The sequence below is a fragment of the Phaseolus vulgaris genome, chromosome 7 (genome assembly GCF_051622355.1).
Source record: "Phaseolus vulgaris cultivar YP4 chromosome 7, ASM5162235v1, whole genome shotgun sequence".
NCBI classification, from domain to species: Eukaryota; Viridiplantae; Streptophyta; class Magnoliopsida; order Fabales; family Fabaceae; genus Phaseolus; species Phaseolus vulgaris.
Genome location: NC_143504.1, coordinates 36,513,501 through 36,528,228, shown reverse-complemented (window position 1 = coordinate 36,528,228; position 14,728 = coordinate 36,513,501). Strand labels below are relative to the sequence as shown.

Below are 14,728 nucleotides of genomic sequence, written 5' to 3'. Positions count from 1 at the left end.
ATTGCACCATAGTTGTGTGCCATTGTAAGACTTTTCCTTCAAGATTAACATCCAACTTCGTTTTAACCTCCTCAAGCGTTCATCCGTGGCAAAATAAATTTCACAATGGTAAATCCATTGCTTCATGTCATCCCCACTAAAGTGAGAAAATTCAAATATGACTAACTTTGTTCCACGAATAAGTCAAAATATTATTGTGTGTTTTCACTACTTGTATATATGTGTCTTTGAGAAGGTTCTTAAAATATTTTTGGACTCATTCCGCCACTGCTGAGTCCATCATTTGTCCCATGAAAATCGTAATCTCCATGAATCTTGCTTCTAAACGTTCTTCTTGTTTACGTAACTGATTGACTTCTTTTTACCTCTACCATATTCGTGACAGGAAGGTACCTAACTGATACCACTGATGTAGATAACTCGAAGAATTGAAAGAAAGAGAATTAAAAAAAAAAATTCTGCATGTATTGAATTAAGAGAAAATACAAGGAATTACAAATTGAGTTCCCTTAAGACAACCTTACCACATCCTTTTTATACAGAAAAATAGAGTAATTAATATAAGGTTTTGTCGATACACATAATTTGCTGAAAGAGCATATCACTTCTTCAAAGTCTGGATTTGAATGTTTAGACAACAAATCAAATATATAAACTTGTAATATAATATTTCTTAAATTCAATATCTATCGATTCATGTAGTTTAGTTAATGACTTACGGCTTCAACCATTAACCTAACAATTTAATACTTTAATCTGATCAATAATTGATCTAGTTGTTATAAACTACTTCTTACCTATCAATCTAATACTTCAATTGGATCGATAATTGATTTATTTGTGATAACACTACTTACCATGTTAGTAAGGAAGCTTGACCATAAATCCACCATGAGAGGGATCAAATTATAAAAATCTCGGCATACCCCCAAAAAGACCCTTTTGCCCATAGGGCAGATTTTACCAGTACAATTTACAACTATTTTTAACACTCATCCTAATTTGATGCATCTCAGAATATATTTCTGTAATATTATATATATATATATATATATATATATATATATCCACCATTTGCAAATGTCCTATTAATATTCATAGCATAAGGGATACAGCCTTGTTGATAAATTCTGCAGCACCAGACTAAAATGAGGCGATGTATGGCAAGCTCGAGTTATTACGACGTAAGTGCTCAAACCTCATCATGATTCATCCATAATCTCAAGCAGGCAAAGACATGAACTAGATAAAAAGCTGGAATCAAATAACTCACTCTTTACAAAATGTTTTTTTATGAGAGATTACAACCTCACTCCAATCTAAAAAGACCCAACAATTTCCTCAAACACATTACATTTGTTTGCAACCACTCATTCGTGGCACGCTTCTTTACCTTTTCCCTCTTAGGGACCACTTCATGGCCTGAATACAGTATAACCATTGACACCGCATGTCATATTTGAGTAATCTGGAAAGTATGCATAATTATCGTTCTCTGTGTTTCTCATGTCGAGATACAACAGATCGGAACCAGCCACTTGCCATTGGTTTGGTATCAACCCATCTACCTGACCATTGACGCAATGCACACTACTCATCGGTGGATTATAATCCCTCAGTGAATCATAATCCCCACCAGACAACCTATACCCTCCGTGAAATCTATGGTCATGATGGTAACTTCGTGATCGCTCAAACCTGCAAGAACTGGTTGAAGATCCCAGATCATCATTTGCAGCCAAATCCCCAGGAAAAGTGAACTGTCGATTTAGCAACTGCGGCCCATTATTCAGAGACTGGAATGCTGAACTTGATTTAGCCGACTTCCCAATACCATGTTCTTCATCCAGCAGGTCATTTATGATATCAAGGTGTGGGAACTCATCCACCATTAACCCTTGGCTCTGACGCCCAGATGCACAGACAGGGAACTCAGTTGACATGTTGCCCGTTGATCTACTGTGCACTGGCCTGCACAAGTCATGATTTTGAGCATCATCGAGCCTGGAGGGTTTATCAAAGAACATTCTGCTTGATTCCCTTTGAGAACTTTCAATCCACTGGGGACCATTCTGTAAAGCATCCCGAGCAATCATGCTAAAATGAACACCAGACTGACCAGCACTTTTGTCCAATCTATGAGAGCTCTGGGATAAAAGTACAGATGAAACTGAGGAAGATGGTTGAGAATAGCCAGGCAATGGGTTTACTCCTGAACTTGAGGAGCTGGAATGGGTAGCAGCAGTTGAGGCCACAGGGCTCCCCATAATCACATTTCTGTAGGATTGAGGAGCATGCCTATGGGTAGCAGGTAAGGGATCAGGACCCAACCGGGCAGTTGCACTCACTGAGCGTGCAAGTAGGGGAGCTGTTTGAACCATGGAGGCAACAGGGGCAGTTGGCCTGGGACCAGGAACTAAAGGAGCACTTGAAGGTCTTGACATGATTGGCACTTGTGCCTCAGATCTTTCAACTAATCTTGCAGTTGAAGTCTTTTGGATCTCGGTTTTGGACACAGCTGGCACTGATATTGCAGAAGTAAAAGGTGAAGATGGATCTTTATCAGTCTGTTGGGAGCCACTTAAAGATGTCTTCCTGACATGAACAGGATATACGGTAATGCTAGTCTTGTGTTCTAACTTCATTTGAATAGAGGAGGATAAGTTTCTAGGAGGGCTAATGGCTGAGGATGCCACAGCTGATATCTTCTCTTTTTGTAGACTATCATTGTCAACAGATCTCTCTGCCTCAACAAGGTCTCTGACGCCCCGTTTCTTCACTGAAAGAAACTCCTCTTCCTATCAATTAGAAAAGCATGAGAGAGAGTCTTTAAGGCGAAATTGAGTATGAAAATAATGTATTTGTATGTAAACAATATATTGAATGAAGATGCAAGCTTAAGAAAAAAGAGAAATGAAAATGAAAACTGTAATAGAAAAACATCAAATAAAAATAAATTTCATTGCCACTCCAAATTTGATCTTCCCACCAACTTCAATAGAAATAAGATTCAAATTCTTACCAATAAATAGAAAGAAGAGAATTCCAAGATCAAAAACAAGTCACAAGAAAAGAAAAATAAAGGGGATGTAGACATGTTCGTTCCAGCAAAATTTTGAAGATAAGCATTCACATAGGTTTGATAGTATAAGAAATGAAAGGAAAAGGGAGAAGTATATGGATCCATTTTAATTTTCACATCTATGTAGCCTCATGGAAGGACAGAAGACTGGAAGAATTTAAAAATAAAGTCATCCTTCCATACCAGGTGATGGAAACAAGATGAAATGGATACACATCTTTTTTCCCAAGATTAATCTGTAAACAGGATAGGAATATAGAAACATCAATTTTTTTGCAAGTTCAAGTTATTTTCGTCTATTTGCAGATAGAAAATAAATAAAGTTATTCAGTCAACAACAAGCAAACTATAACGCTCCTCTTAAATGGTGAAAATAAAAAGTAAAAGTCACGCAAGAATTTGGGAAAAAATAGACAAAAATGCTTTTCATAATCACAGAAAGTCAAATAGACAAGACTTAGAGAAAAAAATTATGGTAACTGGATAAGTATTTCCAACAAAGTTGAAAATGACAACCTTTTTGGCAACATGCTGCTCAGCCCACTTCAACTGATCTTGTAAGCAGAGGACAACAACCTCAGACTCAGACTTGCCAGTCTTACCACTTCCAGACTCATTGTTAGCATCCCCAGCATCTGCAGCAGAACGAGATGGCTGACTATCTATTTCTTTCGTCCAACTACTCACATCAGATGATGTTTTGCCTCGGTTCTTACCTCTACAGATAAAAAGTGTCATATCATATCACATAAACACCTGACCATTGATATCCATTTACACACAGAAAAAAAAAATACAAGCACCTGCTAGGCAACTTTTGGACTTTATAATTTGTGGAAATTCCCTTGTGGAGGTCATTAATGACTACTGACGGCAAAGAATCGGTAGAACATGTTGAAGAACTATCATCTATCACTGAACAGCTCCTTTTCTCAGACATTCCATTTTGTGTGGTTGAAGCACCACCTATGCCATTGTTGCTAGCCTCAGATGGACGATTGACTTCTGATGCATCGGTATCCCAATTAACAGTACTGGCATCTCTGTCTTCTGAATCAGGCTGAAGCATTTCAGAAACTCCATCTACAGAGTCAGACACATCAGAAACATCTTCCATGGCATCAGGCTTTTCAGACACAGCTAGAGCTTCCTCCATTTTAGAATCATTTTTGTCATCAGCAGCATTGTCTTGGTCCTTCTCATGTACAGAGACAGTAGACCTCTCCTCCCTCCCTTTGTCTTTTCCTTTCCGGTTGTTACGTTTTTGTTTGGCCTGTAGTGAAAAGAGAGGAGTATCTGTCAACAATTATATATAAAAAGAAATCAACCCACAAAACTCCTAACCTCATGCACATTACATCATTTAATCCCAAAAATAACAAGCAGATGTCAACAGAAAAACCTTGAGAGCATTACATGTTACAAATTGCTAGCAAAATTACATCCAATCAAGAAAAATTTAGCTCAAAGGCTGGTTACTGATTAACAATATTCAAATAGGTACTGAATGGTTTAGACGGAGACGAACTAAATTAACCAGTGAGTTTGTTAGTTCATAAACTTGATATTTCAACCACTAAATGGAGGGGACAATCCTCACCTCACAAATCAGTGTTGTGGGGTTGAATTTGACTCGACCAACCCAGTTTCTAAGACAGTGAACATATCTTAAATCCATTAAAAGGCTCATCCACCATATTATCATCATATCAAGCCCGATAGTGTTGGATGTGAAGGAGCATATTTTTAAAAACTCAAGTCCAGCATTGACTAGAAATAATGTCAAAATATAATTTATAAGTGAAAGGAAACATTTATCGTATAATCCAGTTTTATAGGGTTGGGGGTTATTCTAAGATGATTTCCTAACTACTCTCCTTTTGTTTTGCTTGTATTTCTTGCTACATTATTGCTTTGCTTTTATTAGTGGTGTTGCATCATACCCAAAGCAATTTATAGAAGGCTGGGTTTGTAAAGAAGCAAGAGAGGTCTTCAGCAGGCACCTCACACATAAAGATGGGAAAATTATGTATGTGTATATGACCATACTATTGCCTTATTTCCCTTAAATTTAAGTGAACCCAAATTTGTGAAATTCTACATTACTTCAGCTGGGGTTCAGCATACAAAGTCACATCCAACAGTAGAAATGACATATCAGGCAGGAGTTAGATGACTTCATCAGTACCAGGATAAAAAATGAAAATTGGTGACCTGCTTTCAATGTGTTCACTATCTCATAACAGTTGTCATTTACAGTGCCTTTTCTGTAGTTTAATTATCTTCCGTAGTGAAATTCATAAGAGTTGACTTCTAAACCACGATATTACAGATAATTAAATAAGAACCTATTTGCTAACAGGAGAGCTAGACAATGCATTGCATCTGTGAAATCAACATTCAGATAACTAAAAATCCGTTGAAACTGCATTTTCAATGTGTTCCAGACCTGTTTTTTCTTTGACTTTTTTTCCCTCTCACTCCCACGTTTTGCTTTTTGATCACTTTCAGCTTGCCATGCAGCTTCTTCTTCACGGATGAGTTCTTCTTGTCTTTTGAGTGCAACAGCTTCCTGGTAGGCAACCTCAATTTTATTACTGCACTCATGAAACTAAATAGTTAGGATATCTAAATTGATGCATGTCTAATACCTACAAAGGAAACAAAAACTATGCCTATCCTTAACTTCTGGGTAGGTTACATATATTGGGCCTACCATTAGGAACTTCTCAATCTTTCCATATTTTTAACAATTTTCTATTCTCCATAGGAAATACCACAAAGTAGAGGAACTCCAAGCTCATTGATACAAGGGGATCACAACTTCTGAATAAGCTAATATGTCAAAAAAGGCAGTTGAACTTGAAGCAACTCAAAACTAAGTCTGTATTGTGCAGAATAATCAGCTGCATCCTATTTTTGTACACAATTGTAGAACTTTGGCCAAAACATGGAAGTAGATAAGCACTCGGTTGATGCGACACTTCAAGACTGAGCTAACGTGTACCAAATGAAAATTGCTAATTACTTTTTGGGTAGAATCTACTTAGAAATCAAAACAAAATGGAACAAAAAGGCTATCTTCTATTCTCATTGTTTCCACCAAAAAGCTTATAACCAGGATGTACTACCCTTTTACCTGTTTTTCTATCTTGTTCCATTTTTAAAACTTTTAAGACATACAATTGAACTTGATGTCCTGTTGTGTCTCATTCTTGCTTGTTCATTAAACATAAAAATTTATAGATTATATCCCAATGACCTATTGTGTCTGATTCTAATGCATTTACCAAACACACTTGTTGAAAAAAGTATGCAAAAATACATTGAACATCATGCTAATGTTGTTCCTTTGTTTTGAATGAACTCAATCAAAAAATGTTAACTCTGAAAGGAATAGCCTCAACCTGGATCCTTCACTTTAAGGATATCATAGACTATTATATTATTAATTCGAGAACATTAGTGAGCTAGTGACTCTACAAGCAAGGAAAAAGACTCAGAGTCCAAGACTCCTCCCAGAGTGAGGAATACTCTCCTAACAGATTTTTTTAGAAGAATCCAGCCTGATTTCCCCCACTCTCCTCTCTCCTCAAATACTAACCCTTCACTACATGTCCCCCATGCCACCTCACCCCTTCACTAACTAACACTCCTTCTCTTCACTACTGAGCCCCACTCTCTTCTCCTGGTCTAGTATATTAGGCCCATAAGCATCTTGTTGATGCCTAGAAGTCCAATCAGGCATCATAAAGATCATCAACATGCCCCCCTTCAATCATTGTTAATAGCAACATAGAAATGGACCACATACTAAATCAGCTGGCTAACAGTCAATATCATGCATGCCTCTCTAAAACTTGATTAAGGGAGAAATACAAGCATAAGTAAAGAGTATATAGACAAGCAATGCAGCTGAGAACTTGAGCTCCAAATCGTTACAAAATTACTGTGTATGCTACCTGAATATATGCGCAAGGACAAATATTTCCAAAGTCCTACGACCCAATTCTGTTAAACGCCTTTCATCACGCTCAATAGAATCTTTGTTGAAATCCTCTCCAGAACTTCCATCCTGCAAAAACTAAGAGAAAAAGGTTTCAAATAAATTCCAAAACTGAAAAGCCGAAAGCGCCATATTCATATATTTCATGCACTTATAACCCCAAAGTTACTGGTGATACCATGAAAGAAGAGTAATAATGCCTACAAGCTTAACTAGCCCACACTTGTTTGTTATTAAAAATATATATCTTAAATATTAAAGCATATACTGCATAAATATAAGATAGGACATGTGCAGAAAATATGGCACAAATAAAGTATGAGCTCAACCTAAATTTAAGTTGCAAGGAAAAAAAAATGTTACTGATGCAGCAAATAGTAAAATATAAAATATCAAGCATGTACAAAATTATGAATAAATGAAGAACTACTTATTTGAACCTCCATAATAAAGAACAGGGATATAGATTTCTGCAGCCAAAAATCAATTTTCTAAAAATTAAATTGTAGATATTTCTTTTTAGTCTGAATTGTGTTTTAACTAATGCAAAAACATTCCCTGGGTTTGCCTAATAGTAGTGTAGCTCCCACTGTGGAAGAAATAAGTTCTAGAAGTAACATAAACATCAGTATTAATTTTGAACGTGAAGAAAATTATCTTATACATTTTTTTAGCATAAAATTGATAATACATTTTTTTGTGGCAAAGTAAAATTTAAAAAAAAAATATAGTCTACTCTATTCTCACAAGCTAAAAATATTAGCTTCAAAAAGCAATTATAATAAATCACTTTTTTAAGTTTAAACAAGCAGGGTGCTTATTATTAGATCCCATTAAAATTTTAAATTGAAGTAATTTAATACCTGATGATTACCAATTTATGTAATTTACCATCACATGTTAACAATATGAAACATTTCTCAAAAATTGTCGCAAAATTGTTATTCTTCAATTTATAAATTTTCAAAGCAATTCTAAACATGTGTAATCATTCTAAAACGACAAAATAAAAGAAACAAAATAAGAAACAGAAGCAAAAACATTGAAGTATAAAAACATAAATTGAAGAACTCTTTAGGTTATTAGTGCAGATGACCAGCTGACGCAGTAGCATTTAAGTGAAAACCAGTCTTAAATATAATATTATTCAGAATACAATAACAGAGTTTCAGATTCCTTTTCCCACTGTCGAGACCCCATTTATACATACTCAGTTTTGCTCTTATTTGTCAACTACATCCTGTCAAAAATTCAGCCAAATACCATCACATTTCAAAAGAGATAAATTAGTGCTCAACCATATCACCAGTTATCAGGTCATGCGTCAACACAAAATTCCATGCTCATTATCACAAACATAATTCTGCGTCTTACCTTTGTCCGGTTTTGAGGGCACTTTTCATCTTTAGGAGGCAGTGGTTCTACCGCAACCCTTTCAAGTAGCAGTAAAACATCATCCACCAAAACAAACATATCTTTCTCAACATGAACAATTGGTGCTGGTATTTCTTCAGAATCCAGCAATTTCACTTTAGCTTTTTGGTTCTTAGTCTGGCCTTCAAGAGCCTTCAATCCACTATGCAAGGAATCCATTACCAAAGTAGAAGTGACTTCTTTCTCTATAAAGAAGTGCTTTACAACTACTTTCAAAATTACATCTGTCTTCTCCCTAGACATGTGGCGCTTAGAAGTTTGATCAATTTCCCGCCAGAAAGAAAAGAAGCTGGATGCATATTAATATTTGATCAGAACAAAATAAGACACCAGAACTCAAAGGTCTGTCATATGTGGCAATAAATGATAATGCATAATATCAAATAGGAAAACAATATACATTCCAATAAAGAAAATATCAGATCATATTTAATTTCAAATAGGATGTAACATACATTTCAAGATACACATGTACATCAAAACCATGATCAGCTATTTGATTTGACCATGACATCCATTCCTCTGTTCTGTATCTTTTTTACAATATGGCTAACATTTTTTCTACTTTCCAGATTAAAGGGGAATGAAATTAAATTTTTCAGTTCAAGTGTTAAACTACTGCTATTGATCTGGAAGTGTGAAAAAGAAGTAACTTGATGCTCCAGAGTTTTATTAGGTGACACTCTGGAGCAAGACTAGACTTACAAGATGTCTGAAGAGGGAGGTTTTAAAAGGAGAGCACAAGTACCTTGACCACCTAGCTTTATCCTCTATCAACTTCCCTAGTTTGCTTCTTCTCTCCTCCACAAAACGCCGACAAATTTGTTCTACATTTGTCAAATATACCCTAACAAGCTCTCTCCTATACTGACAATCAAGGCACCGGAAAGGTCTCTCTGATTTCTCCCTATGCATCAGAAACAAAGAAGGAATATATGGTCACACTTCAAGATATAAAATCCCAAGGAAAAGTGCAAAATAAATTAACAAGTTGTCACATTTAACTGCCACACAAATTCAATAAATAAATAAAATATGGACAAAATTTGGTGTATTGAAAAAATACAAGAGAAGATGACATGGTCACTAATTCTGTCACAATAACCTGCCTGCATTGCTTTGCGTACCTGGAAGAAACATTGAACAGTTGACAAGTACAACATAAGAACTCTTTCTCCTTGTGCCCATTTGGATAAGCATTTTCACCAAGAATTTTCTCACAAGTGGAAAAAGGCAATTTAGGAGGAAAAAAACTTCTGACGTTTTTCTAAAAAGTGGAAATTTATAATTTCAAAGATATCTTTCTACTATGTTAAAACAAACCATCAGAATGCCTCTATACACATGAATAACCATCTTTATAAATACTTTAAGCACCATTACACGTTTTATTTATGGCATTTGCAAATTTGGACTGATGATTGATTTATATTCACTCCACTCATTTATATTTATAACAATCAGGTATGGGTATACAAATCACCAGCAGTGCCATCTGGGTAATGAACCGTGGTAGAGGGTGTGAATGTGATGATAGACTCACCACACCCTTTCTTAGCAGCTACACCCTCTTTTTTTATGTCAAATTTTATTCAAATCATACCCTTGTAGATGTTCTTTATTTCATCTATCTGAAAATTAAATTCCAGAACAATCTGGAACTGTGTAAAAATTGACTCCCAGATTTAATTTCTGCAAGTCATTTTTCATAATTCCAGAATTTAAATTCAGAAAAGTCAACTTTTTACATTCGGAACACACTGTGAAGAACAAGAAATAAATTTCCAGAAAACAGTTTATATTGACTCAAAATTTCATAATCTGCAGACAATAAAATAAAATAACAAAGAAAAGTAAAAATAAATAAAGACATGAATCAGGGGCTCATTGAGCCTTAAATTTAATGAAATTTCCCATAGCAGCACAGATGGTGAGAGAGGCGTGTTGGACTTGGTCATACAAAGTAAAGCAAAATGCATGGAAAGGGTGTATTTCTTGAGAGAAAATAGGAAAACCAATGCAAATGAAAAGATTGCATAAATATAGGAAATAAAATGTAAGGATTATATACATTGCATTATGTATAAATACCATCATGCAAAATCTATTATTCATTCGAACAACGAGAAAGAAAAAAAGCTTGGCATCATAAAAATATTGTTTCTAGCTGGCTTTCAATTTACTATGAAACTATGGAGAAGGACCAATCACTCAAACTAGCACAATTCCAGGACGTCCATATGATTTGCTGTTCTTTCTAGATAAGGAAACCAAATGAAATTCAAAATTATATCATATAGCCAGTTCCCTTAATTATTAAGACAGCTTTGTGAAAGATGGATTGTTAAGTATTTGAAATATCCTAAATAACATAAATTAAGTATAGAATACCTTATGACTTGAACTTGAGCTTTTATTATCAGATTGTCTGAAGTGTCAACAAATCCATCATACACCTTTGACAGTTCCATAAACTTTTTCCATCCCCAGTCATGCTCCTTCTTCCAAAATCGATGCAATGTATCTGGAAAACTCAATCAAGGGCATATATCTCACTAATATTGAAAGAAAAATTGTAATCTCCAGCAATTAACCTAACTATTATGAAACAGACCAGAATATTTTGATTTCTTTGGTTCTTTATTGACCACAGCTATTGTAAATTGAGCAAAATGACTCCATCCTGTCTTGCCCCAGAAAGAAAAAGTAAGCACAACCAAATACTATGGATCTAATTGTAGAAAATAAAACTAATAATCATCAATGCAATCTGAAAAAGATCGTGAATTGAACCTGGAAGAAGTTTGTCATGATTAGCAACACAAAGAAAGAGTGAGAGATGATTGCAAACATCACAGCCTTGTGGATAGATTAAAATATACCTGCCACAAACAAAACAATTATTAAGTCAAAAAATCAACACTACAATTTACCATGTCATGAAGTTATAAACTATCTCAGCAAATAAGATGTATTTCTTAGACTGCACATACCAACATTAAATTAAGGGCATGATTCCCATGAAAACTATATAGTCCTTACATGACACCTGTAGCAAGTGAAATAAAGAAGGTATCTTTCTCTTGTATGACAAATAGTATATTATAAAGGGTCACAAATTCCATATACATATCTCAAAACAGCATATTATTGGTCAGACCTCTTGACCCTTCTAGTTGGTTTTTGGCAACGTCCTTGTCCAATTTCTAACTCTTCTGTAGAATTAACCTATCTGCCATTTTGATAAACCTCTTATGAAATCAAAAGCCCTGCCTAAGGAAAAGTTATTTACTTTGACAACAGGAATTCAATAGAACTAATATTGCAGGTTCACAGGTCACATAAAGCTCTCGAACTTCTGATAAACCTCTAAAGAAGTTGAAAGTCCCACCTAAGGTAATGTCATTTACTTGGACATCAGGGCTTTTAATAGAATTAAAACTGCAGATTCACAGGTCACATAAAGATTTTTCCCCTGCATGTGTTTGGTCCCAGCAATTTCTAACTGACAGTTACCTGTTTATTTTTTGTTCAAACTTGTTTACGGAATCCTGTCTTAGAAAAAGTTCTTGGACCAATTTTTGGTTACAATCAAGAGGATTTTGGTAGCAGAGACCAATTTCTTTTTCTAAGGAATGTACAACCTATCACTAATTTGTAGGATAGTAACATGCATATTCTAAAGGATACCTTGTTGGCTTAGCAGGCTGATATGTTAGGAAATTGGCTTCAGAGCACACGATGTTTTTATTTCATACAAAATATGCACTGAGCGAGTTTACTCAACATTTATGGTATATTTTTTCCTAGGCTGATTTAATTCCTCCAAAACACCCCCACACTTCTGTATGACTAAATGAATTTCTTCATTTATACACACACACACACACATACAATAGAGAGAGAATTGAATGTGTCAGATAAACTACACTAGGTAAGATACATCAGTGTTTCTTCAAAAATTCAAGATAAAGCAAAACAACAAGGATAGTTAAGTTCTACATCTTCAGTGTACCCCAGTACTAAAGACTAATCGCTATGCGAAAGGTATGGGGAAGGTTATTGTATGCAGCCTTACCCTTGCATACGCAAAGAGGCTGTTTCCAGATTCAAACCCATGACCAACCGGTCAACAAGGCACAACTTTACCACTGCACCGGGCTCGCCCTCACGACAGTTAAGTTCTAAATCACAACAAAAGCTATGTAAGTCCAGTGATACACCTCATACCATTTGTAGCCGCCAACCTCAAATGGACTACTGCGAAGTTCCCTTTTGTTAATTTGAGAAAACTTTTCTATCTTCCACGTATATCTTCCAAACAACTCCGAAGGTTTTGGTCCTGTAAAGAGAAAACCAAATATGACTAAACAATTCTTTAGGAAAATAGTCATTTTTAACCATTAAGATGAGAAAAGGATATAACAATAAAATGACATCTGTGCATTCTAAGGTTTAAATAATTCCCTATTCATACAAATCAATAAACGCACTAAACCACTGATATCAATCAAAATACCAAGGAGCAAAATATTTTCACATAATACAAACTTAATCAGAGCATTCGTAATTTCTAATGTCTTTTTTTCTTTTGTTACAAGGGAATAGAAACCAAAACGAAACAGAAAACAGACACTAATACCATCCCTAACCTCATACAGGAAAACAGACACAAACATGCAATATAACAATGTAAATGTAAAAAAAAAAAAAATTGGAAAAAGAAATTGTCACCATCATCTCCATCGTCAGAGTCCCAATAAGGGGGAGAAGTAGATGTGATTCCATTCTCAACCTGCTCAGAAGACCGCCATTCTGCCAATGCTTCCCCGTATTGACATCGCTGCCCATTTGAAATTCCCTCCACAGACTTTCCCACTCTAGACTCCTCACTCACAATCCCAGTCATTCCCTGATTAAGAAATATTTCTCTAACGCTCTTCTTACAACGCCAACTGAATAAGAATCAGACAAACAAAGACAAAAAATCAGCCCTTAAACCCCACATTGCATTACAAGACAATAAATCATTCCCAAGAATAAATCAATAAGAGTATTCATTTGCAACTACATCTAAAAAGCCCTACAATATAAGCATAATCATAACCAATGCACTTTGTGAAGGAACAAATTCGAAATCACAATAACTGATAATCCCAATTCAAAACCCAAGAAAACAAACCGACCGCTTCCTCTGAACCATATCGATTAACCTAATGAAACACTACCTTCTCCAATGTAAGTTCCTCATAAAAATTATTGAGAACAGAACATAAAACCAAGCCAAAAACCTCAATCATCGATACAAAAAAACCTAAAACAAATATTCAAACTAATTGAAAGAAGCTCGAATTAAGAAAATAAGCTCAACGAGGTAGCAAAACCGGCTCGATGAGGTCCAATTGCATGAACCCCAAAAATAGAATATTCCCCGAAACAATCAACACCAAAAAACACCAAGATCCTGGACAGTAATTTCCAGAAGCCACCAAAAAAAATAACTCATTAATCAAAATCCAATAAATGACGCAATAAACCAAAAAAAAAGGAAGCTCAGTTAAAGATTGAAGTGAGGTAAAAGAAAAAAAAAACGATGGTGTGGATCGATGAGGAGCTGACGAACCTGGAATCAAAGTGCAGAAGTTTGACAAAAAGGAACAATTCGTGCGCTGAGATTTTAGAGAGAGAAAGACGAAGTGAGAGAAAGAAAGACAGGGTTGAGCAGCAACAGGAAACAAAGCATAACCAAAAAAAAAAAGAATAATGTTACTTTTTATTTTTTTTAATTCACATGACTTCTTTCCTTTTTTATTCTGTTGAAACTTGAAATCGAACTGATTCCTTGAACAGTAACCGCCATTATTTTTTATTAGTCACTCATTAATTTTGTTTTTTTTATAAATAAATATGTTTTGTCGTTGCTTGTAATAAAATATTCGTGTTCAAATTAAATTATTGCAATTATTAGTTTAATTTTTAAAAAAATAATATTGAGTTAAATTTTATTTATTTTTTATGCAATTATAATTAGATTTTAAAAACAAAAACAATTATAACATATTTAAAATAAAAAGTTTCTAAAATATTTCATAATTTGTTAAAATTATTAATTATGATAATTACTAAAAAATCATTCACATTAATTTGAATTATCTAGATTTAATATAATTCTTAAATATAGAAAGTTTAGTATAAAAAACAAGAAA

General features: G+C 34.7%; 1 protein-coding gene across 7 annotated transcripts; it reads right to left on the bottom strand.

Annotated features, from left to right (window-relative positions):
* Positions 1–1,243: 1,243 nt before the first annotated feature.
* LOC137827623 (TNF receptor-associated factor homolog 1b) lies at positions 1,244–14,358 on the bottom strand. 7 transcript variants are annotated; one of them, XM_090304461.1, is made up of 14 exons: positions 14,146–14,296; positions 13,257–13,477; positions 12,753–12,864; positions 11,316–11,404; positions 11,137–11,205; positions 10,914–11,046; positions 9,271–9,429; positions 8,463–8,811; positions 7,045–7,166; positions 5,532–5,679; positions 3,886–4,355; positions 3,599–3,800; positions 3,266–3,318; positions 1,244–2,798 (listed from the first exon to the last, which is right to left on the bottom strand). In XM_090304461.1, the coding sequence occupies exons 2-14, from the start codon at positions 13,429–13,431 to the stop codon at positions 2,777–2,779; spliced, it is 2,103 nt and encodes a 700-aa protein (XP_090160587.1). In that variant the 5' UTR covers positions 13,432–13,477; positions 14,146–14,296; the 3' UTR covers positions 1,244–2,776. The 7 variants fall into 7 exon arrangements, with proteins under 7 accessions (XP_090160587.1, XP_068489934.1, XP_068489933.1 ...); XM_068633833.2 differs by lacking the exon at positions 3,266–3,318 and having other exon boundaries at positions 7,045–7,157; positions 14,146–14,358; XM_068633832.2 differs by lacking the exon at positions 3,266–3,318 and having other exon boundaries at positions 14,146–14,313.
* Positions 14,359–14,728: the final 370 nt, after the last annotated feature.

Excerpts from the sequence above, each read along its gene's own strand:
- LOC137827623 (XM_068633832.2), bottom strand. The coding sequence starts at position 13,431 with ATGACTGGGATTGTGAGTGAGGAGTCTAGAGTGGGAAAGTCTGTGGAG. Across the intron at positions 11,206-11,315 it reads TCATGACAAACTTCTTCCAG|GATGGAGTCATTTTGCTCAA; the intron begins GTTCAATTCACG and ends GGGGCAAGACAG. Across the intron at positions 5,680-7,044 it reads GTCCTTGCGCATATATTCAG|TAATAAAATTGAGGTTGCCT; the intron begins GTAGCATACACA and ends TCATGAGTGCAG.